At 41.5% G+C, this 25289-nt stretch overlaps 2 protein-coding genes across 2 annotated transcripts in view; both read right to left on the bottom strand.

The window, feature by feature from the left end:
• LOC130111127 (frizzled-3-like) overlaps nucleotides 1-12162 on the bottom strand; it is an 89118-nt gene extending 76956 nt beyond the window's left edge. The window contains exons 1-2 of the mRNA XM_056278175.1: nucleotides 12095-12162; nucleotides 9803-11069 (exon numbers count right to left, since the gene is read on the bottom strand). Coding sequence (XP_056134150.1) covers nucleotides 9803-10105 — 303 coding nt within the window. The 5' untranslated portion in view covers nucleotides 10106-11069; nucleotides 12095-12162. The remainder of the gene's footprint in view (nucleotides 1-9802; nucleotides 11070-12094) is intronic.
• Nucleotides 12163-13913: 1751 nt separating this feature from the next.
• Nucleotides 13914-23708, bottom strand: LOC130111836 (keratinocyte-associated protein 3). The gene is made up of 6 exons (XM_056279132.1): nucleotides 23671-23708; nucleotides 21462-21646; nucleotides 17423-17482; nucleotides 16927-17124; nucleotides 16273-16407; nucleotides 13914-15745 (listed from the first exon to the last, which is right to left on the bottom strand). Exons 1-6 carry the CDS (start codon nucleotides 23681-23683, stop codon nucleotides 15647-15649), a joined length of 690 nt encoding a protein of 229 aa, XP_056135107.1. The 5' UTR covers nucleotides 23684-23708; the 3' UTR covers nucleotides 13914-15646.
• Nucleotides 23709-25289: the final 1581 nt, after the last annotated feature.

The following is a 25289-nucleotide window of genomic DNA, read 5'->3' on the forward strand; positions in this document are numbered from 1 at the left end:
ACATTAACAAAATGCTTAAGTTTTGACAAAGAAATATAAATGATTTTGAGCTGAAATTGAAGAGTATGAAAAGTAGATATGATTCGAAGTGTGTAAGCCCAAAATTATTGCCCCGTTGCATACTAAGATAGTATAGATGTCTCCAGCTAGAAAAAAGTCATATATAAAAATGTTCAAAACAGAATCTTTACATTCAAACTAATATATATATTTACTCTTCTTCTTCCAGCTGTTTCCCTGTTTTTCAGGGGTCGCCACAGCAGATTTTACAGTTTCCATCAGGACCCTGCGAGGGCACAGCACCAATGCTGGCTGTTGTTAATGCGGGCCTTGACCAATCTGGTATGGTCATTTCAATCCGCATACTGATTTGGCAAAGCTTTAAGTCAGATACACATACACTATATGTACTAAAGTATTGGGACACACCTCTTAATCATTGAAATCAGGTGTTTCATTCAGACCCATTGCCACAGGTGTATAAAATTCAGCAGCTAGCCATGCAGTCTGCATTTACAAACATTTGTGAAAGAATGGGTCGTTCTGAAGAGCTCAGTGAATTCAAGTGTGGTACTGTCATAGGATGCTGCCTTTGCAATAAGTCAGTTCATGAAATGTCTTCCCTGCTAGATATTCCACGGTCAACTGTAAGTGGTATTATTGAAAAGTGGAAGCGTTTAGGAACACCAGCAACTCAGCCACAAAGTGGCAGACCACGTAAAGTCACACAGCAGGGTCAACGAGTGCTGAGGCACATAGTGCATAAAAGTCGCCAACGCTCTGTTGACTCAATAACTGCAGAGTTCCAAACTTCCTCTGGCATTAACATCAGCACAAAAACGGTGTGCTGGGAGCTTCATGGAATGGGTTTCCATGGCCGAGCAGCTGCATGCAATCCTCACATCACCAAGCACAATGGAGTGATGTAAAGCACGCTGCCACTGGACTCTGGAGCAGTGGAAAAGTGTTCTGTGGAATGACGAATCACGCTTCTCTGTCTGGCAGGCTGATGGATGAGGCTGGGTTTGGCAGATGCCAGGAGAACGTTACCTGCCTGATTGCATTGTGCCAACTGTAAAGTTTGGTGGAGGAGGGATATTGTTATGGGGTTGTTTTTCAGGGGTTAGGCTAGGCCCCTTAGTTCCAGTGAAGGGAAATCTTAATGCCTCAGCATATGAAGACATTTTGGACAATTCTATGCTCCCAACTTTGTGTGAACAGTTTGGGGAGGACCCTTTTCTGTTCCAGCATGACTGTGCCCCAGCGCACAAAGGTCCATTAAGACATGGTTGGGTGAGTTTGGTGTGGAAGAACTTGACTGGCCTGCACAGAGCCCTGACCTCAACCCCATTGAACACCTTTGGGATGAACTAGAATGGAGATTGCGAGCCACGTCTTCTCGTCCAACATCAGTGCCTGACCTCACAAATGCTCTTCTGGATGAATGGGCAAAAATTCCCACAGACACACTCGAAAATCTTGTGGAAAGCCTTCCCAGAAGAGTGGAAGCTGTTATAGCTGCAATGGATTTAGAATGGGGTGTCGTAAAAGCTCCTGTTGGTGTAATGGCCTGGTGCCCCAATACTTTTGTACACATAGTGTATATATACAAACCCCAATTCCAATGAAGTTGGGACGTTGTGTAAAACGTGAATAAAAACAGAATACAATGATTTGCAAATCCTTTTCGACCTATATTCAATTGAATACACTACAAAGACAAGATATTTAATGTTCAAACTGATAAACTTTATTGTTTTTTGCAAATATTCACTCATTTTGAATTTGATGCCTGCAACACGTTCCAAAGAAGCTGGGACAGGGGCAACAAAAGACTGGGAAAGTTGAGGAATGCTCAAAAAACACCTGTTCGGAACATTCCACAGGTGAACAGGTTAATTGGAAACAGGTGAATGTCATGATTGGGTATAAAAGGAGCATCCCCGAAAGGCTCAGTCATTCACAAGCAAGGATGGGGCGAGGTTCACCACTTTGTGAACAACTGCGTGAGCAAATAGTCCAACAGTTAAAGAACAACGTTTCTCAATGTACAATTACAAGGAATTTGGGGATTTCATCATCTACAGTCCATAATATCATCAAAAGGTTCAGAGAATCCGAAGAAATCTCTGCATGTAAGCGGCAAGGCCGAAAACCAACATTGAATGCCCGTGACCTTCGATCCCTCAGGCGGCACTGCATTAAAAACCGAAATCATTCTGTAAAGGATATTACCACGTGGGCTCAGGAACACTTCGGAAAACCATTGTTAGTTAACACAGTTCGTTGCTACATCTACAAGGGCAAGTTAAAACTCTACCATGCAAAGCGAAAGCCATATATATATCAACAACACCCAGAAACGCTGCCAGCTTCTCTGGGCCCGAGCTCATCTGAGATGGACTGACGCAAAGTGGAAAGTGTGCTGTGGTCTGGCGAGTCCACATTTCAAATTGTTTTTGGAAATCATGGACGTTGTGTCCTCCAGGCTAAAGAGGAAAAGGACCATCCAGATTGTTATCAGCACAAAGTTCAAAAGCCAGCATCTGTGATGGTATGGGGGTGTGTTAGTGCCCATAGCATGGGTAACTTGCACATCTGTGAAGGTACCATTAATGCTGAAAGGTACTTACAGGTTTTGGAGCAACATATGCTGCCATCCAAGCAACGTGTTTTTCAGGGACGTCCCTGCTTATTTCAGCAAGACAATGCTAAGCCACATTCTGCATGTATTACAACAGCGTGGCTTCGTAGTAAAAGAGTGCGGGTACTAGACTGGCCTGCCTGCAGTCCAGACCTGTCTCCCATTGAAAATGTGTGGCGCATTATGAAGCGCAAAATACGACAACGGAGACCCCAGACTGTTGAGCAACTGAAGTCGTACATCAAGCAAGAATGGGAAAGAATTCCACCTACAAAGCTTCAACAATTAGTGTCCTCAGTTCCCAAACACTTATCGAGTGTTGTTAAAAGGAAAGGTGATGTAACACAGTGGTAACCATGCCCGTCCCAGCTTTTTGGAAATTGTTGCAGGCATCAAATTCAAAATGAGTGAATATTTACAAAAAAACAATAAAGTTTATCAGTTTGAACATTAAATATCTTGTCTTTGTAGTGTATTCAATTGAATATAGGTCGAAAAGGATTTGCAAATCATTGTATTCTATTTTATTTACGTTTTACACAACGTCCCAACTTCATTGGAATTGGGGTTTGTATATTTAAAGTTGCACATAACATAGTTGGTAACAATCTATGGTCTCTGAATACAGAAGAAGAGGGGAGGGTGTGATGCAAGAAAAAAAGAGTCTAATGGCTTGTGTGTGTGCGTGTGTGCGCAGGCTTATGTGTATGCGTTCTTGTCTATATGAATGAACAATAAAATTAAATAAAAACCTTTAGCCTCTTTTTAACAGCAGCAACGTCTTAGATTTCAGTCATCTCATGAGAAAACCCTTTGGTTTTTGGTCTAATTTTTGACTTAAACATCACTTCAAACTCAGGTAAAATAAATCAACAACAAATAACAGACATCGTGAACAGTCATCCATTTTTTAACTATCCATGGGGTTGACTCGATACACAGTGCACCCATAAATTGATCTCCTCCCATCTGCCATTATTCTTTTATCCTTATCAACAGCATATCTACATGCATTACAGTTTTTAAGTCACTTTCATAATCAGTAAGCTCTATATATATCTTTTGTATTATGTATTTAACTTTGTCATTCATAACACCTTTTATGTGACTGCTAAATTGCTTCATATATTGAAATATATTTGGTAGGCCATTCTAATCTCACAGAATTAATAAAAGTAAAAGAAAAATGTATGGAGCATAACTTAATAAAATCGTTTGTATTTACTTAAGAAATCAGCAAAGCTTGTTGGTTCCCTTATTTAAAAGTGCATAGCCAAAAAAGGTTTTTGTAATGTATTATGATATCCACAAACAAGGCATTGCGTTTGGAGGTCATGTGATCAATTGGTTTCCCTTGGTACACCCAGTTGGAATGATGTCATGTGCCTACACCTCTGTTGGGTACACACACACACACACACACATACACACACACACACACACACACGCAAACACATATCAAATAATGTTATGGCCTGCATCCTCTGGGAACCATACGGTAACAGATGGACAAAATAAGCCACGTGCACAACCTTGCACCCACACACACAAACTCACACACACATAAACACATCTGATGTAAAGGGGGGGGGGGGGGTTGGGTTTGTGTCGTTATTGTGCGCTTCGTTGTTCCTAAAGAAATCATTTAACAATTCACACACACAGCCACCCATTTGAGAGCCATTTCCCCTCTTTTCCTCTTCTTTCCCCTCCCCCCTTTCTCTCCTTCATTCTCTCTCACCCTCTTGTCTCAGGTTTAATTGACTGTTGTGGCGGATGGAGAGAGAATAGCTGGTCTGTGGGAATCAATGTCTCCATTGTGGAGCTGAGGGAGAGATTAGCAGCTAGTTAGTATTGGTGAGAGATGACAGCTGGCACCATTACCCTCTCCTGTCAATCACATACACATAGAAAATACTACTGTACCATTAGCCGTTAGCCTTTGTTACAGAGAGATGATATGTACTAGTCTGTACCATTTTCCAACAACTTAGCCTCTTATTTATGTATATGCAAGAAATTTGGCCAAACCAATCACACATAAAAAAAGAATTTCCACTGTTAAAATAATTTAGCTTGTCACCTGAGAAGACGGAGGACTATTACTACTGTAGCAGATTATCAGCTCCAAAAATACATTCAACAACACCAGAGCTGTGTTAAAAAAGAAATGCTTGGCTGTTAGGGAAGACGGTTCTTGGAAATGGTGACAGTGATCAAGATATTTGGATCAGTATCAACTTTTGATTTGTGAACACGTCCTGACGAAACCTTATGAACATGACAGCACAGTGAGTGATCTCCCTTGTGAACAAGCTGCTATTAGTAAGTTTTAGGAAGATACAGATATGCAACTACTGCAACAGAGATACAGCAATATATTTGACCTACAGAGCAGATCGGTGAGTTTGAAAGAGGTATTTAAAATATATAAAGTGTAAGTATCGATGTATGAAAATGTATTGTATTCAAAGCAATTATAACATTCTAAGCCATGTTTCCAAACATTGATGTGAGCAGAAAAGGGGATGCTTCTGTTGAAATACATAATGAGCTTTTACATTATATAGACTCCTTACAGAATTAGTTTTATCAGATAAGTTTTCTTCAGATAAGAAAATCTAGAGCCCAGTAGGGTCTGGTGTATGGTAATGGTTATGCAAGTGTTTAAAGAGTTATTCACTAAATTCAACATAGGACTAGTTTTTGCTGAAAAATACCCCTGATGACCTTTCAATCTACACAGCAGAAAACATCCATCTGACCAATCCAAGTACTTATTTTCATTAAATTAATATCAATCTGAATCAAATGACGAATCGGTCATCCTGCTGTTCACATTGGCGCGCAGTGCACCAGAAAGAAGTTCGGTTTCATAATGCGGAAATTGTCAAAACAGAACATCCAGATGTTAGTCCAGCTGTCTTGCTGTGCAGCTGCTCTGAGACACAGTGCCTGTTATGTTGGGGTTCAGTTAATAGAGGCATAACAATAGAACAATGGAAAGCCATATCAAAGCCAAAATAAAAAGAAACCAAGATGTTCAGAGCCTTATATATTTAAAAAAAAAAGCATTCAGGACCAGGGGATGCATGAGCACATTTTGATCACATTGATCATAATGTTAGTTTCATATCGAATGCATTTGAACTCGAAATATCACAATAGATAAGTGTAGGTACTGGATGCCAACAGAGTAATATAATTCTGAAAGGATAGGCACAGATGTTTATCTACTTGACAAGTTGTCCAGAAGATTTCAACTGGTGAATTGGCTATGCATATTCACTTGCCCCTATACTTTTAATGCCTTGGGTATCAGAGAGTTTCATCATCACTATTAGATAAAGTAAAAACCAAACTAATCAGTAATTTAGACCAAAGGATGTGACAATACTATAAAGAGTTATTAGTTATGCAAGCATTAAAGATATATTTGAAAGGCAAATGTGGTAGCATAACAGATAGAATGAGCCCTTTATTACTAAAATCTCATTTGGATCTCACACACACACACACACACTGGTATTATATAGCCAGTATCCCATGAGAGATATTATTCAATTTCCTCCAAGGTTCCCACCAGGGCTACCATGCCAGGTCAGAGCTGAACACCAAAACTAAAAGGGCTCATGTTGCTACTCAACCATCTTCAGAAAGCTGTCTCTTCCATGACTGGAGGGACCAAGGGTGTAAGTTACAAGGCTCCTTCAACTGGGTCAAATCAAGTTCAACAACAGATGCTTCTTACGGTCCCTGACACTGCATGTTGTGACATGATGCTGGGGAATCGCCTTAATTTGAACATTTGCATTGTCCTATATACTGTGAAGGTTCTTTCACTCAAACAAATGGAAACCCTTTGGAAACACGTTGTGCAACTTCAAAATTATGTGGCTGGCATCTGAAAACGATTTTCCCCCCCTTATTTCCCGTTTTTGGAACATAAAAGGATTTAACCTGACAGCAGTGAAACAATTCTTAATCTCCTGACACTGTATGTTTCAACATGAGAAAAGATGAAAAACAACAACAAAAAGCATGAAAAGAAATCTGTCCTATGACTAAAAATGGAGAAAACGACAGAGCGATTGCTGGCCTTACTCACACTGACATGTTTCTGAAAAAAGAGCATGCAAGTAAAAAAAAATCTCTCATGATTAAACACGCAAAGAATGTAACCAACATTGGCCTTGTCAAAGTTCATCTGGTTTTGAACAGGGCAATCTCAACACACTGGCTGTGAACAGCTGTGGAGATTATTTAGCGGACTATTTGTTATCCTTTCCTGTTGTTCACATTAGAAGCTATCCAGCATGGGCAAGCGAGCTAGGACCTCCTGCATGATGCACAGATATATAGGCCACACACCACACACACACACACACACACACACACACACACACACACACACACACACACACACACACAGTTGAAAAGGCATGAATGGGGAGGCAGTGCCATTGTTATTGCAAAATGGTTAATTTTGACTCATTTTTTTATACAGTTACGTGTTGTTTGAGCTGTAAACTGAAGGATATGACAGTACGCTGATGAAACATCAGTTCTGGTGTTGATATTCACATTTCTTACCAAACTGATAGAAATCGACATTTCGTGGGTTGAAAATCGCTCAACACTCCATCTACTGTTTTAAATCAGCTCTGAACCGGCAAGGCCAATGCTGTCGACCGGTTGGGACTTTTCTACGCAATGGGGGGGGCGTTAACGACCTCTAATCAGAGGTGGGCGACCTCCACCTCCCCCTACCCCCGCCCTTGAGTGTGAGTCTGAAACCGCGCTCATTTTAAAATACATGCTTGATCGAAACTCATCATAGGAGTTTATGCTCGCTAACCTTGCGCCTTTATTACATTTTCTACCAATCTTTTGCGTTTCTCTCAATTTACAGTTAGTTATCGTTATATTATTCCATTATTTAAAATTTTGGCGCAATGGTTCCGGATTGTGATTTTTGACGGCTCTAGAAGCACCACCGGACAACTGGGTCGGTCGGGCTGGGCTCGCGCCGCGGTGGGAGACGTAGTCGCCCACCCGCCTCTCTCCGCCACCGGAAAGCCGCGGCCCGACACGTGGTCTTCAGGGGGGCAGTGTCCCACGCATTGTCGGTGGAGGGGACAGTGTACGGCAGTAAACCGGCGACATGTGCCGGGCCCTTCTCGCGGATCTCCCCACCCCAGCTACTCCTGCCCATGCTCCTGCCTCACACATCCACGCCCCCCTCCTCCTCAGCCCCTCCCCGTCCTCCCTCTCAGTCCCTTACCCACTTTTTAGCATTTTTCAAAATTATGCAGTGGGTGGAGTTGGGCTCAGACCTGGGGGAGAAGTTACACTTTAATGGTAAAAACTGGCGAAAAAGTTAAATTGACATGAACCACTGTATACACATGTACACAGACACACAATACAAAGGCGTGAACATGAAAACATCAGTATTGACAGACTCACACTCATGTTTCCCTTCTGATTAGGCAGACAGGAGCCTTTAAGTTGCATTGTTAGAACAGACTTATAGGCATCAATTATAAAAAAACTTAATTAAAAGTACAGCCTTCTATAATTGTACATTACTATGGTGATATTTCTTGTAAGCACTAGCAAAGCCTAAAAACCTCTAGGGCTGACCATCTATGGCACTGACAACCACATCAGGTTAGTACTAACAGGCTAGGTTAATTATGGTCTAGTTACCAAGCAACATGTTCTTCTAAAAGATATAGGTCTAAGTCTCTCTGCCTCTCCCTGTCAAGACAAAAGACGAAGGGTAACATGATAAGAATGGATAGTGTGTTCCAATCATGGCACTTAAACATCATGTAACACAGCACCTTTTTTCTGTAAATGTTGTCCTAACACCAAGACATATTTGTGCAATCGAAGGAAATGATACCAATTCCTTTTACGTACTGTATGTAATGTGTGTATTTTTGTAGCATGTGTGTTTATGTATTCACAGTTCACACAAGCCACTGTGTAACACTTTACCCCATTGCTTTTCTCTCTCTCTCTCTCTCTCTCTCTCTCTCTCTCTCTCTCTCTCTCTCTCTCTCTCTCTCTCTCTCTCTCTCTCTCTCTCTCTCTCTCTCTCACACACACACACACACACACACACACACACACACAAACGCACGCACACACCACTCACTGCTACTTCACAAAAACAGCAGACAATGTGGCGAGGCAACAAGGATAAGGAGGCGGGACAACATTAAACAAGCGACATGAATGCGACTCAATTCTATAATATTTGGAGCAAATAAATATCTCAGCCTGCTCAGATACCAGGACACCCTACACTATATTTAGGTTCAGACAAAACAGCAACATGTGGGGAGAAGATGGTGCTGCAACACAAGCAGGGTAGATTGTGTATCAGCCTTTATGCTCAGGTGTCCAACAACCTGATTCTCTGTAAATAGTACATATTACATCTTCTGTGTTGTCATATAAACTGATTTCACTATGGCATACGGCATATGTGATGCATTTCACAGATGCTATTTAACCACTAAACAGGGGGTTGAGGTATACAAATGACAACAAATGGTCAAGGTAAGACATGCAGTGGGCTATTTCTAATCTGCTGTGTGTCTTATTTCTTGCTGAACTGTATGTGAGGTCAGGTCTTTTGATCACTGCGGTCAGAACACTTTTTTGTTACTGTCGCTGACAATGTTTGTATAGCTGTATATTTATTGTACATAGAGAGAACAGTGTGTTATTGAGATTTCTACCAAATTATCATCAGATTATAACACTCATATCGTGATATATTTCAATGCTCTAAAATGCATACAACTGTGATGACTTTTCTGTATCATGTGTACTGCATTACTTACAATTCACTGTTACATGTTTTTCTGTCAAAAACCTCCAAGCTGTCAATAAACTTACATGGCTACTTGGTAGCTACAAAATAATAGGCATATCAAAGGCAAAGAATCGTTACTTTTAAATGTCATCTGCAGCAATCTAATGGTAATCTTCCAGGATATGTAGCTACTGTAATGGGGCTGGGCGACAGAGCACGCATAATTTATTCAACCTTGCTGTCATATACAGCTATAGCAGCAGACCAGGGTTTGTTATCTCTGTCTCTCCTTTCATACACTCTTACACTAACACACAGACACCTACCTCCATTGCTAATGCAGCTGTCTGTTGGTCATAATGGTTGAGTAAATTGGGCATAAAGGTGGTGTTATAAGGCAGATCCTGGCACATTCTGAGTCCGATGGGCTCACAGCTGAACTCACTGTGGCTTTCAACTGAGCCCATATGGATGGACAGAGTGGGCGAGATCAGGACTGAGAGGAGAAAAATTGGGACATGTGAGGAGTAGAATCTGGACCTTTGTCGGTAGGAGATCCCTGGAGTCTTTGAGAACCAGTCCCTCGTACCTTCACTTCCGATGTATGGTCTCATTTTAATTTCAGACATTTAAAAAAAGAAAGAAAAAAAAACAACCCACCCCCCCAAAAAGAAGAGAAAATTAAGTCTCAAAGTGATGCCATAGCACCACCCAGATCAGCCAGTGTCTTCCTCTTCTACAAGGACTCAAAAACTAGCTGTCCACATATTCTTCTTGGCCCTAGGGGCATGATGATTGTTGATAGATTGACAAAACTGAGAGATTATTTTGATATAGAAACAGTAAAGAAGATGGATGTAGACTACTGCAACCAACTATCCAATACCGGTCGGTCAATGATAATTAGGCAGGCAGATGAAATGTGCCACTAGATGAGGGGTGGGATCATTCTGCATGTATCCTGAATAGATCAGAGGTGGAGTCCCAGCTCATCCTGCTAAAGTAAAGGGGGCGGTTGGAGAGAGTGAACGGAGCTGACATTTTGTGACTCCTTCATGTCATCATCCATTTTAGTATTTTCATCTCATGTGTAGTATCCATTGAAAATCTTGAAATGTCCTTTATTTAAATGCAATTTATTAATCCAAGTTCCTGATTCGCTTGTTGATCATTAAAAATATAGTAATATTACAGTTTCTCTCTTAAACCATTTTCTGGTAATCTGTTTAGAGATGGTTCTCCCTGATTCCACAGCCAAAGTGAAAGCATATTGTTCAGATAAAGGGTCCACAGGCAGCCTCCTTCCTCAGGTCTTCTCTGGGTCATGATATACTCTCACCAGTTCTAGAGATGCATGTCACTGTTCGCTGCCATTTTCAAGGTTCGGGCTTTAAAACTCTCCTTCGCTGTGTGACGTTGTCCCACTCTCGGTTTCCAATTAATACTGATAATCTGATTTTTTTATGCTTTCGAATATGAGCTTCCTGCTGATCCAGCAGAAACACCAATCACTCTTCACAGAGACACAGAGGGAATGATAGGAGCCGGTCTTTCAGCACGTCGCCACTATGGAGTATCCTCTTAAATCTGGTGCTGCAGGTTAACAAAAACACACAAAAGGGAACGAATGAATTGTCAAACAAGCAGGAAAGGCGAGTTTGGAGTTTAACATTGTATCTGAATGTGAAGTTGTTCAACGTTGTCTGATTAGCCACACCCGTGTTCTGTGACATCTAATTAAAGGTGAAATATCAATCTGTCACTGCATAAAATTGAAATCGACCATGTGATCAAAATATTGGTGGAATGAAATCACGTGTATACCAAAATCATAGTCCTATAGTTTTAATTGATCATTTCAACCAAGGGCGTTGTTACTGCAAACGGCAACATGCACACACACGCGCACAAACCTTTTATCAAGACAGGAATATAAAAATATGCAAAAGAGAAAAAAAGATCCTTGTTATCTTCTGAAGCAAGCCCTTTAAGAACATCTAACGATACACCTGCACGCTAAGCTGACACTAGCCCGGTCTCGTGTTTGCGCGAGCTGGCTGGGCAAGGAGTCACGTTTCTTTGCGATGTTTCACACTCTTTAACTCGGCTGTCTGCTAGACGGGCCGGCGAGTAAACAAACTCGGCGGGGAAACGCCAATAACGTCGGTTAAACGTGCATACAGAATTCCAGGGAATTCCAGGGACACAAAAATACCTTTCCGTTTGCACTCCACAACAACACTCGCAAGACGGCTGCCGTGTCACTCAGTCCTTCCCATTTCGCTCCCCGGGAGGAGCACCTGGCTTGTTGTATAAAAGCATACAGTCTCAAGGTTTTCGGTTCAGCCGCACACCGTCGATAAAACGAAACACCACAACACCCGAGACTGTTTCTGGTTCAAAAACGAGCGGCTAATCATTCCCGAAAAACTGCGCCTGTCTGTCACCGCAGCGTCTATGACTCGCACCGACGCTTGTAAGATAGCTTCTTTTTTTTTTAATGCCAATTATATTATTATATTCCCTGAATATGCCAAAGTCTGCCCTAAACGCAAACCTAAGAATAATCCCCCCCCCGTATTAAATGAAGTTGTCTGAACAAAGCGTAATGGATTTACCTTCCGGCAGGAATATCGACAGTCTGAGGAGCTTCTCGTCCCCTTGGTGACCGTTCGCCTCGGTCTCGCGCCGCAGTGGCGGTTCCGTTGTTCCGCCGTTTGCAGCAACCCGACATCACGACTGCGCATTCGCCGTGACCGCGCAATGAAAACTGCTCAATTGACTCGTGTGCGCGTCGCACTGCGGAGGGGTACACATTTTCCCGTGACACGCGTCTCTGTCAGCGGGAATTCGTGTGCGTTGTGCAGATCCGTGCTCCTGTTCATTGCATTGAAGTTCATTGCATTGAACTTGTTCAAAATAGGAGAAACAATATGTGTGCAATTTTTAGGCAGGACGTGTTGGATGTTTTTTTATTGTTATTTACATTTGTATTGAAATGGGGGGGGGGGGATTAGACATTTCATGCGCGTTTATTTTTCCAGATTCAAATAACAGATAATTGACAGAGGGAAAAAAAGGGTCCAACTGCATCTGTGGGTCTATAACAAAATACAACCAGAACAAGACAAAGCAAACAAAAACAAAGAAAACGTTTAAAAAAAACCACATTAGTCATATTTCAACAATAATTGAGAATATTATTTTATGAATGAGCAAGCTGAATTTTTTGCTGTGAGATAAAATTAAGCTTTCTGCAGCACATCAACATCAACATTTTGAAATGTCTGTACTGAAAAATAAGAAAAAGCTGAAGCTCCAGTCCTAGTTTAACCAGTTCATCCTCATGAATGACCTGTAACTGATCCAGCTGATCTCTTTATAGCCAAGATCCTTAACAATAACAGAGTACAGCAGCCCTTCAGTCCTCTCTACCAGACACTGGGCATAGCCAGTAATTGATTTGAGAAAAAACATTAGTGGTGATATTCTTTCTTGAATCAAAAATGTCACAATTGTACAAATCAATTCCAGGAATTTGTGTCAAAATACTGACACTTCAAATACCAAAAAAGGATAGACATTTACAAAGTTTTGCTTAAAAAGGGAGCTAATAGCTAATACATTCTCCCACATTGCATTCATGCTGCGATTTGTAACCTTACATCTCAAAGAGCGTACAGTATACCGTCACCGTTCATCCGCACTGAAACTGCCCCATATATATAGGATGTGTGTTTGTTGTGATTGTATCTGTCACCACTCTGTATAAATATTTATCCCCTACAGAGCCTAGGGATTAGCATCGCGTGCAAAGATTCTCTTCTGCTCGATTGAGCAGAGCACTAGATTAACCATTTCATGGCTGATCTGAGCTTCTCTGCCACTGGGTCATACAAGAGTTTATGCCAACTGAAGCGGCTTCAGGCTGCTGGCCTAAATATTGGTTTAACCACTTAATGTGACCCCACTTGACATTCTCACATAGACAGACAGATACACACACACACTGCGTTCGGGTTAAATCACCTTCAGCTTTAACCAATCCAGAAATGAATTTTCTTCAGAATTCAGAAAAACTGAAAAAGACCATGTATTTTGAGTGGATAAGTAGATGTACACACATGCACATGTTCACACCTATGTATGGGTGTACACAAATTCACATTTGTACATCCATGTGCACATGCCAATAATTCCAGTAGTCTTTATTTAAATGTAGGAGTACCAGCATTGCTGTGTTTTTAATGGGTAGTTAGTGAGACTTTTTGAGCAAGCATAGTTCAGTGTAGAATGAGAGGTCTGTTCAACAGCGTTTTTTTTAAATAAAGTACTTTGTTGCCTTGCTGGAGTAGACCATAGTTGGAAATGATAAATTTACATGCTTTTACCTGCAGCTTAAAGATCCAATGACAGGCAATATTTTAATCATTTCAGTTACAGTCCCACTATGTGAGGGTTTTACTCATTAGCCATTTCTGTGGCCACAAAAGTAGCTGCACAATGGCTTGGCCACATTATATCAATAAATTACTTGCTGTTGTCTTTAGCGATGACTGGTTGTAACCAGTAGCAGAATACAAACAAATCTGTAAGATCAGCTCAGTGCTGAGAATGGTTCAGCTCATGTGGATGACAACAGAAACGTTTTCCTCTTTGAGTCGAATACCTTTTCTTCAAGAGGAAAGAACAAAACATTCTTTGAAAAACGTTTAAATACAAAGAATGTCTTCAAGTCAGGTAATGTCTGCCATATATTTATTTTATGTAGTACAGACTTAGCCATATATCAAGATCTCCCATCGTCTTTGCATCTGTTCAGATGCCTTGCTGCTCCTTCAATTGCCTCCATTGCATAAAGGTGGAATCAATATTTATTCTAGCTTTATTCCGGTGCTCATCACTTTCTTTATCGTCTGTTGTCCTTCCTTAGTTCTTATCCTTTTAGTTTCTTCTGAAGGCTGAGGCTGTGGAGAGCTGTCTGCCAATTGTTTCCAAACAACATGGTCTACTGTTGCTCACACTGTTTTTTAGGCGTTAAGTTTCACTGATTCCTAAAATATGTCACCACCTGTGTGCCAATAATCCTTCAAAAAAGGCAAACTACCTCTTGTGTCTGATCATAAAGTCTAGCAGAGGGGAAAATGAAGAAACCCATTGAGTCTAATAGATCACTATTAGGTGGATTTCATCTATTAGCATCTCTAAACATGCTTTGAACGGAAAACGTGGCAATATGTAGCTATTGTAATTTTACACAGTGGGACTTCAAACTTTCTTTTAAGGCTTAAAATCTGCCAAACTTTTAAAATCATGGTAATTAACAGTTAAAAAGCCACTTAATACTCTCAGCTCTCAAGCACCTCGTTGCTAGTTTGCCAATATATGCAAGTGTTTTCAGTTAATATAAAGCATGTTTTTAATCACTGGTTTACAACAGATGATTATTCATGTTAGTACAGATGGACTTTAGTGGCTCGGTCTCAGTGGGTTGCACTTAAGAGACCACTACATAAATGGTTGGAACAGCAGCTAGGTAGTCGACATAGTGAAAATTAGTAAAACAATAAAACATAGTACTTGATAAAATTATGAACAACAACTGAGACAAGCATATAATAAAGATACAAAAATCTTTGGTATACTTCAGCACCAACTTACTTCATAAACTTTACTGTCTTCATATCAAAAAAAAAAATCATGGATACATGATGGATTTTGCAGCCTTGAACACAAAACCAAATTGGGAACCTGCCATTTGAATAAATGTATTGTCGTCTTTCCATAGTTACTGACTATCACAAACCTATACCCTCTAGATATGCCCCTAAACTAATTCTGCTTAATTGGACTTGGGACACCTGATGTACCTGATGTAACAGGTTGTTCAACAGATGAAAACAAACAGGACCAGTTGGTACTGAATCTGCTCACCAGGGGGAGTGAAAAAATAATATCAACAAACATGAATAATTTGATTAATCGGAGATTGAAAAAAAACCCTCTTCAAAACTGAATCCATTATTCTATCCAGGTGCAGGCACTACAGATACATTCACTCATTTCACCTTGCACTAATATCAATTAGACTGTGGTCTGGACATTGGTGCAGATGAAATACATTAGGAGGTGGCTATGGTAGTCAATGTGGGGTACCGTGCCTTCTCCAGTCAGATGTCAGGGTTGGAGCGTTGTCCAATCAGGCTTTGCCCCTGTGAGGGGAACTCAGTGACTGCTGTGTTCCTATTGGTCAGAGCCTCTTCCTCAAACTGGAATACAGAATAGATGGATGAGAGACAGGGAGAAATTAGTATCAATATGTGTGCTTGAAGGAGTATTTATGTGTGAGAGATTGATGGAGCTTGCACATGTTTTAGTGGTTCTGAGAGGATATAGGAATTGTATGAGCAAGTGTAGGAGAGGGAGTATGTTTGTGTGAAAGCGTGCAGAGCAAATGTAAAGAGCAAGGATTTGAGTGTTAGTGATACTGAATATATATATATATATATATATATGTGTGTGTGTGTGTGTGTGTGTGCGTGTGTGTGTGTGAGAGAGAAAGAGAGTGAATGTGTGTGTGTGGGTGTGTGTGTATGAGTCACAGAGTGAGTCACTCAGTCAGACTGACTCTGATACCCGCACGAACCCATAACCTCGCTAACCCCAACCTATCAAGCCTACAAATCCACTTCCCCACCCAAAATGTGCACGCACACACACACACACACACACACACACACACACACACACACACACACACACACACACACACACACACACACACACACACACACACCTGTTCTTTGATGTAGCTGTTGCCACAGGGTGCCATCCCTCTGAGAGTCAATCCAACTAAGAAGCACCAGACAGACAGACCTGCCTCCACTGCTGCCAACACAGCACTGGGGATCCACAGCGCCAGGGCCGTGTCCTAAGGGACCGAAAGCAAAGGAGGGAAAGAGATTAAGGGCAGTTGGTCCCTCCAAGAAAAAAAAAAGTCAGAACTGCTTACATTGTTGTCAACACAGTCCTAGGGATCCACAATGTCAGCTTGGTTTTCCTTAGGGGGTGAGAAATAAGCAAACGATACACAAAGGGAGGAGATGGAGAGAGACAGAGGGAGGATGAGGATTTACTACATCAGAGCACCAGACCGACTTTACTTAACCTTTGTAAGCACAGTGTTTGGGAATCCACAGGACTGGTGGATGGTGTCCAAGCAGAGAGAAAGTGACAGGGGTGAGCAATAGAGAGTGGGCTCTGAAGAAACAGAAATAAACTGTTACACAGGGATGCTATGTAAAACTTCAGTTTGTTTTGATGCCCTCATGAACCTATGTACAAAGGAAATAACTTGACAAAATACAGAGAACGGTCAGATTTGAGAGATATGCAGAGAAACATACAGAGAGAATGGATGAGAAAGGGAGTTTACAATCAGCGGACTCACATAGATCCTGGTTGTGTCGAAGGGGCAAAAGGGATTGACTGGTGACCGAGCGTTGATTGGCACCTCTGTGTTATTGCATCCCTCCATCAAGCCCCTTCCATCATGGGCAATGGTGAGACTGATAGCCAACAGTAGCCCGACACTGCATGCTGCTGACAGCAGGGTGTTCAGGAATGAGCTTATTAGAAGGCCTATTTGCTAGAGAGAGAGAGAGAGAATATGAGAGAGAGAGAGAGAGAGAGAGAGAGAGAGAGAGAGAGACCGACAGACAAAAAAATTGTGAGACAAAGCTTTTGATATAGTTCATTTGAATGTATTCTGTATGTGCAGGAACAAACAAAACGAAAGAGTCAAATGATGTGAAAATGACAAGGCAATATGGACATTTGGCAACTTGGTTTCAGAAAACCCATGCAAATAGTGTGAATGTTATTATAACAGATATTTCCAGAAACATCAAACCATTTGCTATGTTTCACAAACCAGTGTTTCTTACCATTTTAATCAATGTAAGATTCCTTGACACCAATATGGCAATGATCCCAGTCGTTATACTCTGCAAAATTTAAATAATAGCACAATTATTAGCAGTGTTTATTTACAAAAGACTCCTTTGTCTTTTTATTAGACATAACTTTGGTCAACGTCGGGTATTTTTAAAAATTAACTCGATGTTAACCATGGGTCACAAATATGGCAGAAATACATGCCTCTAATATGTTTCAATGATCCCAGGCCCTAGGATAGCAGGGGCCCCACACTACGAAACCTCGGGTCTAGTTTTACAGACGCACAGAAATATAGGAGTTCTTGTATAGCTGAAATGAGAGGTCACCAGTGGCAAACAATGTAAAATGAATATTGTGACTTGTCTGTTTCTGTATTTTCTGACATCCCTTTGATGTGAAACTGAGCTCCTTGGATGTCAGGACCAATTTCAAGGAGCCTAAAAAAACTATCTCATCGTCCACTGACAAAAGCTAATTCGATACTTTAATGTACGGGAGACTGCCCTGGAGCGGTCGGTGACTCATTTGGAAAACAATACATTTGCCTGCCTTGTTTTTGGCAAGTTCAGACTTGATTGTGTAGGGGAAAAAAGTCAAGCTTTGGGCAAGTGCAAACTTACAGAGCAAAATGCTTTCATGAGAGGAGCCATGAAACACAGCATACACTTGTTGGTCTGAAGCACTGAGCAGTCTCTTAGAATAGGAGCCATATGCAAGGTCAATTTGCCTCACACATTGTGTCTCACAGCCAAAGGTTCTCCCAACTGGTCTTCAATCAGTATCTTGGCACATCGATGAGAAGACGGATGACTATGCTGCGTCATGATAAGTCAAACATTTACTAATAAACTGCATTTTGACAAGCCAAAATTATGTTTTAACAATCAAAATGTTATTGATAAGAGTGAGAAATTACTATAAAAAAACAGTAATGAATTTTGTTTTTTGTTTTCCCTTTTCCTCCGCAATTGTACTGGGCCAATTACCCCACTCTTCCGAGCCGTCCCAGTCGCTGCTCCACACCCTCTGCTAATATGGCTGCAGACTACCACATATCCCCTCCGATATATGTGGAGTCGCCAGTCACTTCTTTTCACCTGACAGTGAGGAGTTTCACCAGGGGGAAGTAGCGCATGGGAGGATCACGCTATTCCTTCCAGTTCCCCCTCCCCTCGAACAGGCACCCCGACTGACCAGAGGAGGCGCTAGTGCAGCGACCAGGACACATACCCACATCCGGCTTGCCACCCGCAGACACGGCCAATTGTGTCTGTAGGCCAGAGATAACACAGGGATTCAAACCGGTGATCCCCGTGTTTGGTAGGCAACGGAATAGACCGTCACGCTACCTGGACACCCTGTAATGATTTTTTTTAAGTTGTTAGAATTACGTTTTGATTATTATATTGTTGTATGATTATGCTACACCTTAATATAGTTTGAGAGTAGACACATACGCATGCAAACACAGACACACAGACACAGACACAGACACACACACACACACACACACGCATGCATGTTAAGAAACTGCAGTGTATTCTTTGTGGGGTTTAGACACCCTCAAGCTGACCCAGATATCCATTACCTATTGATATAAAGTCACGTTCACATCTCCTCAGTGCCACTGTGGCTACTGGTTGGTCCACTTAGCAAACTAAGACACCGCAGCTTTGGTTAAGACTAGTCAGCCTTCATTCTTGTTTGTGCTAATGAACTTCTCGAATTGAAATGGAATTGACAACTTGTTTTAGTGACTTGTATGCATTACTTATTTTCACTCCGTATAACTCCAAGTCAACAAAGTCATTAGGTTATTTTGACAAGCCAGTATCATGTTAAATACATCTATATATAACCCGATTTTAGATATCCATGACAAAGAATAATCAGATATTTTGAATTTGAAGAATTACAAGTCATGATTGAGGCTCAAAATGCCACAATTACATAAGAAAGGGTCACAGTTAAATTACAGTTCTCTCCAGTATTTTCCCTTTTCATGAGTGACACAGATATCTGGAACTTATTACATTACATTACATGACATTACAGTCATTTAGCCGACGCTTTTATCCAAAGTGACTTACAATAAGTGCATTTAACGTAGGAAATCAGGAGAACTACTAGTCATCAGAGGTCATAAGTGCATCTAAACAAGCGTCTAAGAGCAAAACCAGTGCTAAAGTAAAAGTGCAAGAAAGAGATTTTTTCTAATTTTTTTTTTTAATGAGTGAATACAATAAGTGCTAAGAACAAGTAGCAGGGTAGTAGTTCTTAAAGAGGTGAGTTTTCAACCTGCGCCGAAAGATGGGCAGCAACTCCACTGTCCTGATATCAGTGGGGAGTTCATTCCACCATTGTGGGGCCAGGACAGAAAAGAGCCGTGACCGGGTCGATCGACAGCAGGGGCCTCTGAGCGACGGGGCAACCAGGCGTCCTGAGGCAGCAGAGCGAAGTGGTTGGGCAGGGGTGTAAGGCTTGACCATGGCCTGGAGATAGGAAGGAGCTGTTCCTTTCACTGCCCTGTAGGCTAGCACCAGAGTCTTAAACTGGATGCGAGCAGCTACTGGGAGCCAGTGTAGGGACATGAGAAGGGGAGTTGTGTGGGAGAATTTAGGGCGGTTGAACACCAGACGAGCTGCAGCTTTCTGAACAAGCTCCACAGGTCTGATGGCCGATGCCGGGGCGCCAGCAAGGAGAGATTTGCCGTAGTCCAGCCGGGAGATGACCAGAGCCTGGATGAGCACCTGTGCCGTCTCGTCGGCGAGGAATGGGCGAATCCTCCTGATGTTATAGAGGAGAAATCTGCAGCAGCGAGCAACCGATGCAACATTTTCAGCAAACGACAGTTGGTCGTCCAGGATCACACCCAGATTCCTCACTTATATTTTGATTAGTTATAAAAGGACTTCACACATCCACATTTAACCTAACGACTAATTATAATTCATATGAAACAGGAGGATTTGTAGATATCCAGAATTATTTTGAAAGTCACAACTGAATTTGGTGATAACAATTATTAACATTTTGATATAACAATATTTGTTGATATGCAGATTTTTAGATGTTAAGAATTTGCTTTTTGACAAGTAATACATTAAAGCTGAACTGGAGTTTTCCATGTAAATAAACCCGGGTTTGTTTAAATTCAAGATTTCACTTGTGCAGACCTATGCTGACTAAAGTTATTGTACTCTGAAACATGTTCAGAAAATCTCAGTTTTAGATATTAAGAGGACTACAATGTTTACATCTACATTTCAGCACAGCGGCTTGGAGAGGAAGCTCCTGTGGTGTTAGTGCTGTCCTTATGGTACAGGGACCCACTTTGGCCTATAGAGCTACTTGTGGCCAAAAACTCCACAGTTCATCGTTAACTGTTGATACATTTTATTATAAATATGACTTGATAAAATTGCATTAATTATATCTTCCCTTGTGATAAATGTAAGAGGAGGTTGAAAAGGAGCCTATCGTTAAATATCATCCATTGTGCCTAGTCATAATTACTTTATATGTATTCAAAGTTACCCCACTGACCAGTCATGACTGATTTATAAATATGCTATATTCAACATGATAAAGGCTTCTATTGGTGTTTTCTAGTGAGGAGAGGTGATGAAAACACGAATCCTTCAACCTGTCTGCCAACTCATCAGCAGCACAGAGATTGGAGAGGCTGAGCAAAATAGAAGGTGAGATGGAGAAAGTGTGTGTGTGCAAGAGTGAGTGTGTGTGTGTGTGTGTGTGTGTGTGTGTGTGTGTGTGTGTGTGTGTGTTTGTGAGTGAGTTTGTGTGTGAATGAGTGAGTGAGTGAGTTTGTGTGTGTGTGAATGAGTGTTTGTGTGTGTGTGAGTGAGTGATTGAGTGTGTGTGAGTAAGTGAGTGAGTGAGTGTGTGTGTGTGTGTGTGTGTGAGTGAGTGAGTGAGTTTGTGCGTGTGTGCGTGTGTGCGTGTGTGTGTGTGTGTGTGCGTGTGTGTGTGTGAGATACATTCATTCTATTGACTCTACAAACTCACCAGCAGTCCAGAGGTGACAGAGATTATGTTGGCTGCAGTGTACTCTGTGGTAATGTGTTTGCTTGGTTTGGAGATATGGCGAAGGACATTGCCATGGACAATAGCTCCCAAAATGAAATTAATATGGCCAATAAAGATGAGCGTCAGCCCCTTCCTCATCAACCGTCTTGGTCCTTTGTCCTTGTCTGGAAGACAGCAATACAAACAGTTGTAGGCTATACCTTCGCTTAAAGCTTCAGTCCTTAAGATTTTTCAAACTAATGTCCTTTTTGATATTTTCTATCGATGGCATAGTCAAGACAATCCTTAACCAACACATAGTATATCCAAGTCATGAACACTTTTGCTGTCGCTCATTCTCGTGGTTACTTTCTGGAAGGATTTGAACAAAACAAAATAAAAGGACATCAACACCAAGAAGAAAAAAAAGACATTTGAAGTGATCAAACACTAACTCAATCACCAGTATCACCATCAATGACAGAACGTTTAACAAAAACATAATCTTTTTAACAAGTATGTAATAAGTATGCTGGGTAATTATCAAAACGTAATGTTATTCAATGTTAAGAAAACATTACCCCCCCCCCCAGTTGTACTTGGCTAATTACCCCACTCTTCCGAGCAATCCCGGTCACTGCTCCACCCCGTCTGCCGATCCGGGGAGGGCTGCAGACTACTACATGCCTCCTCCAATACATGTGGAGTCACCAGCCACTTCTTTTCACCTGACAGTGAGGAGTTTCGCCAGGGGGACGTAGCGCGTGGGAGGATCACGCTATTCCCCTTCCTCCCTGAACAGGAGTCCCGACCGACCAGAAGAGGTGCTAGAGCATCAAGTGTGTATTTGTGTTGAGGATGAAGGATGGAGATGGTCACAATTGTTGTCAGTTAATCTGTACTCACAACAATGTGGAAAAGTACTGCAAATAAATCATTATTCTAATAAACCTATTTCCCAGTATATTCCATGCACATACAGGCATTGTATTTACATGTAATCTGTAAAATAACAGTATAGGAAAAGTATTTGATGAACAATACAAATGACATCATTAATCATATTCTGTTTATTCCTCTTGCACACCCTACCTTCCATGGTTGTCTATAAATATGTTAACATTTGGGTTATATTTTATTTTTCTATGACCTATCATAAGGAGTTGCTCTTAAATGCTGATTTAAAAAAATGTAATACGTAGCCTAGCACATATGTAGTACTGTAGCGAATTCGGGGGACAACGCAATCACAGGAACTGCCGCGGCCGGAAAGCAAACCCGTATCGCCCGCACCGCAGGAGACATCGCTAACCACTAGACTAAAGGGTCAAACCCGCGAGCCAGCGGCCAGCGTGTCTACTAATCCATGCACGTTACACTACCCCCCTCCTTCGGGAAGCGCGTCCCCGCGCTCAAGCATATCAACTCCTTCACGCCTCAGGGCGCATACGCTTCCGATGGCTTTACGGTGGCTCCATCCCACTTCTGACACCAATGTAGCGAATTCGGGGGACAACGCAACCACAGGAACTGCCGCGGCCGGGAAGCGAACCCGTATCGCCCGCACCGCAGGAGACATCGCTAACCGCTCGACTAAGGGTTAGACCCGCCAGCCAGCGGCCAGCGTGTCTTCTTATCCATGCACGTTACAGTATGTTTGCGTCCAAGTAATGTTTACTGATGGGGACATGTGACAGCTTCTTCTTTTTTTTAACATATAGTTTATTATAGATAACTTGAACCTCATTCTCTGAACAGGGAGGTAGACTAAAACAAGTGTAATTAACTCTTCAGATTATGTGCGCGCGCTATATGTGTGTGAATGTGTGTATGTGTGTTTGTGTGTGTGGGGGGGGCTGTTTGATATGGGCCAACGTGAACAAGCTCTTTACACCCAACATAGACCACATCCGTTTCCACCGAGGTCGAGGCCGGTAACGCATTTTACCGAAAACAAATCCCACCGGCCTCGGTCGTGTGGCTGATACAATAATCTATACAATATTATGTCATAAAGAAAACAATCTTCCATAATATTGTTTTTGTGAATTTATAATTTCGATCAAGAAATTTCCGCGCACCTGTTGACCTTTCTCTAGCGACCCAACCATTCGCCTTAATAGGAAACTAGCGTCGGACACATTAGTTTCCTAAAGCGAGCGATATGACTCCCCTCTATCGACCTCACACGAACGCGTGGTTTACTCACCGAAGGTACACATTTCTCTGGCAGGTCAGCTAGTTTCCTCACGATAATCTCATGAAAATACAGGCGATAATAATAAAAACGGACTTTTTCGAGCGACGAGTGAAATGTGAAGAACAGCTCTGCCAGGTCTCGCGTACTCTTCCTTTCCTGTATCCACCGTGACGTCACGCCCCTCACCTGTAACCTGTAGGTGTGTTGGTCTCTGAGAGAGGCGGTCAGACTCCTCATTTGACTTTCATGAGGACTTCTATCCCGGAGTATATCACACACACACACACACACACACACACACACACACACACACACACACACACACACACACACACACACACACACACACACATATATATATAGAGAGAGAGATATTTATTTGTAGTCAGCAAAATGAACTTAAAAATTACTTCCCCCGTTATGCCTTCAAACTTCGAAACTGCAGCGGGTGACTGTACATGCTGTACATGGAAATTTATTAGCATAGCTAGAGCAAATCCTTCTTTAAAGCCCAAAGCATGAACATCTGTCTGTACAATTTAATCTTTGTAAACGACTACCTTTTGTCAGTAAAGAGGCGTATGTGAGCTGTTTGACATTTATTTAAAATACTACCCAAGTCATACATTGCAGAGTCTGTCAGGAAATCTGTATCAGCACATATGTGCGCGCAAACACACACACACACACACACGCACACGCACACACATTTATATAACCTGAACCACATGAATAACCAAACTTGAACAAAGCTAACATCATTGACTAAAGAGCTTAAGTTGCCCACCCAAATTCATTAATCAATATCCACCATTTCAACACCATCAATCAGGGTAGAAAAGACACAGACTGAAAATAAAAACACAGTGTGAACATTACAGTAGCAAAGAGAGCAGAGAGATAGAGAGGAAAATCAGTATAAGGCTTCTCTGATGATCACATTGGTTGGTTTTAACACTATTAATACAGGAGATAGTCATACATTCTCCTGATTACCCCTTAGAGCAATATCTCTTTGGATTATACAATCTTAGCTGTTCACAAATAAAAATACTGATAGAGAAGGAAATGGATTAAAATTTACATATAAGTCAATGCAACTGGATGAAATTACAGCATAACATGAACACAGACTAGAGCACAAAAGTACAGTAGCTGCATACATTTTACATTCTTGAAGAATATATATGAGGAGCACTGTTAATGTCTGATCTCTCAAGTGTCTGGCATTATATATCAAGCACACCTCATGCAGTGAAAACACGTAAAAGCAGATTCCAACTGATTTTTGACTGTTGAGTCACCTAGGAAAGTGTGGCAAGTGCAGTTTTCAGCTGTAGCCATGTCGCTGACAAAATACATAAAGCAGTTTTTAAGCAATTTAGTGACCAGCATCAGAAAATAAGTCTGAAAGTTCATACAGACGTGAATTTAACAAGTGGGTACGCCAACCTAGACTATTGTGCATGCCAATGCAAGGTATAGTCGATGAGATTACCACCGTTTTAAATAAAGGCACAAACATAACTTCCTTGATATAAACATGGATGGTCAAACAAACTATATTAAATTACCCTCAACTCTAGCCCCAAAACCAGTAAACGGACCTAATGCAGAACCTGGCTTTC

Source organism: Lampris incognitus, chromosome 4, assembly GCF_029633865.1.
Source record: "Lampris incognitus isolate fLamInc1 chromosome 4, fLamInc1.hap2, whole genome shotgun sequence".
Classification (NCBI taxonomy): Eukaryota; Metazoa; Chordata; class Actinopteri; order Lampriformes; family Lampridae; genus Lampris; species Lampris incognitus.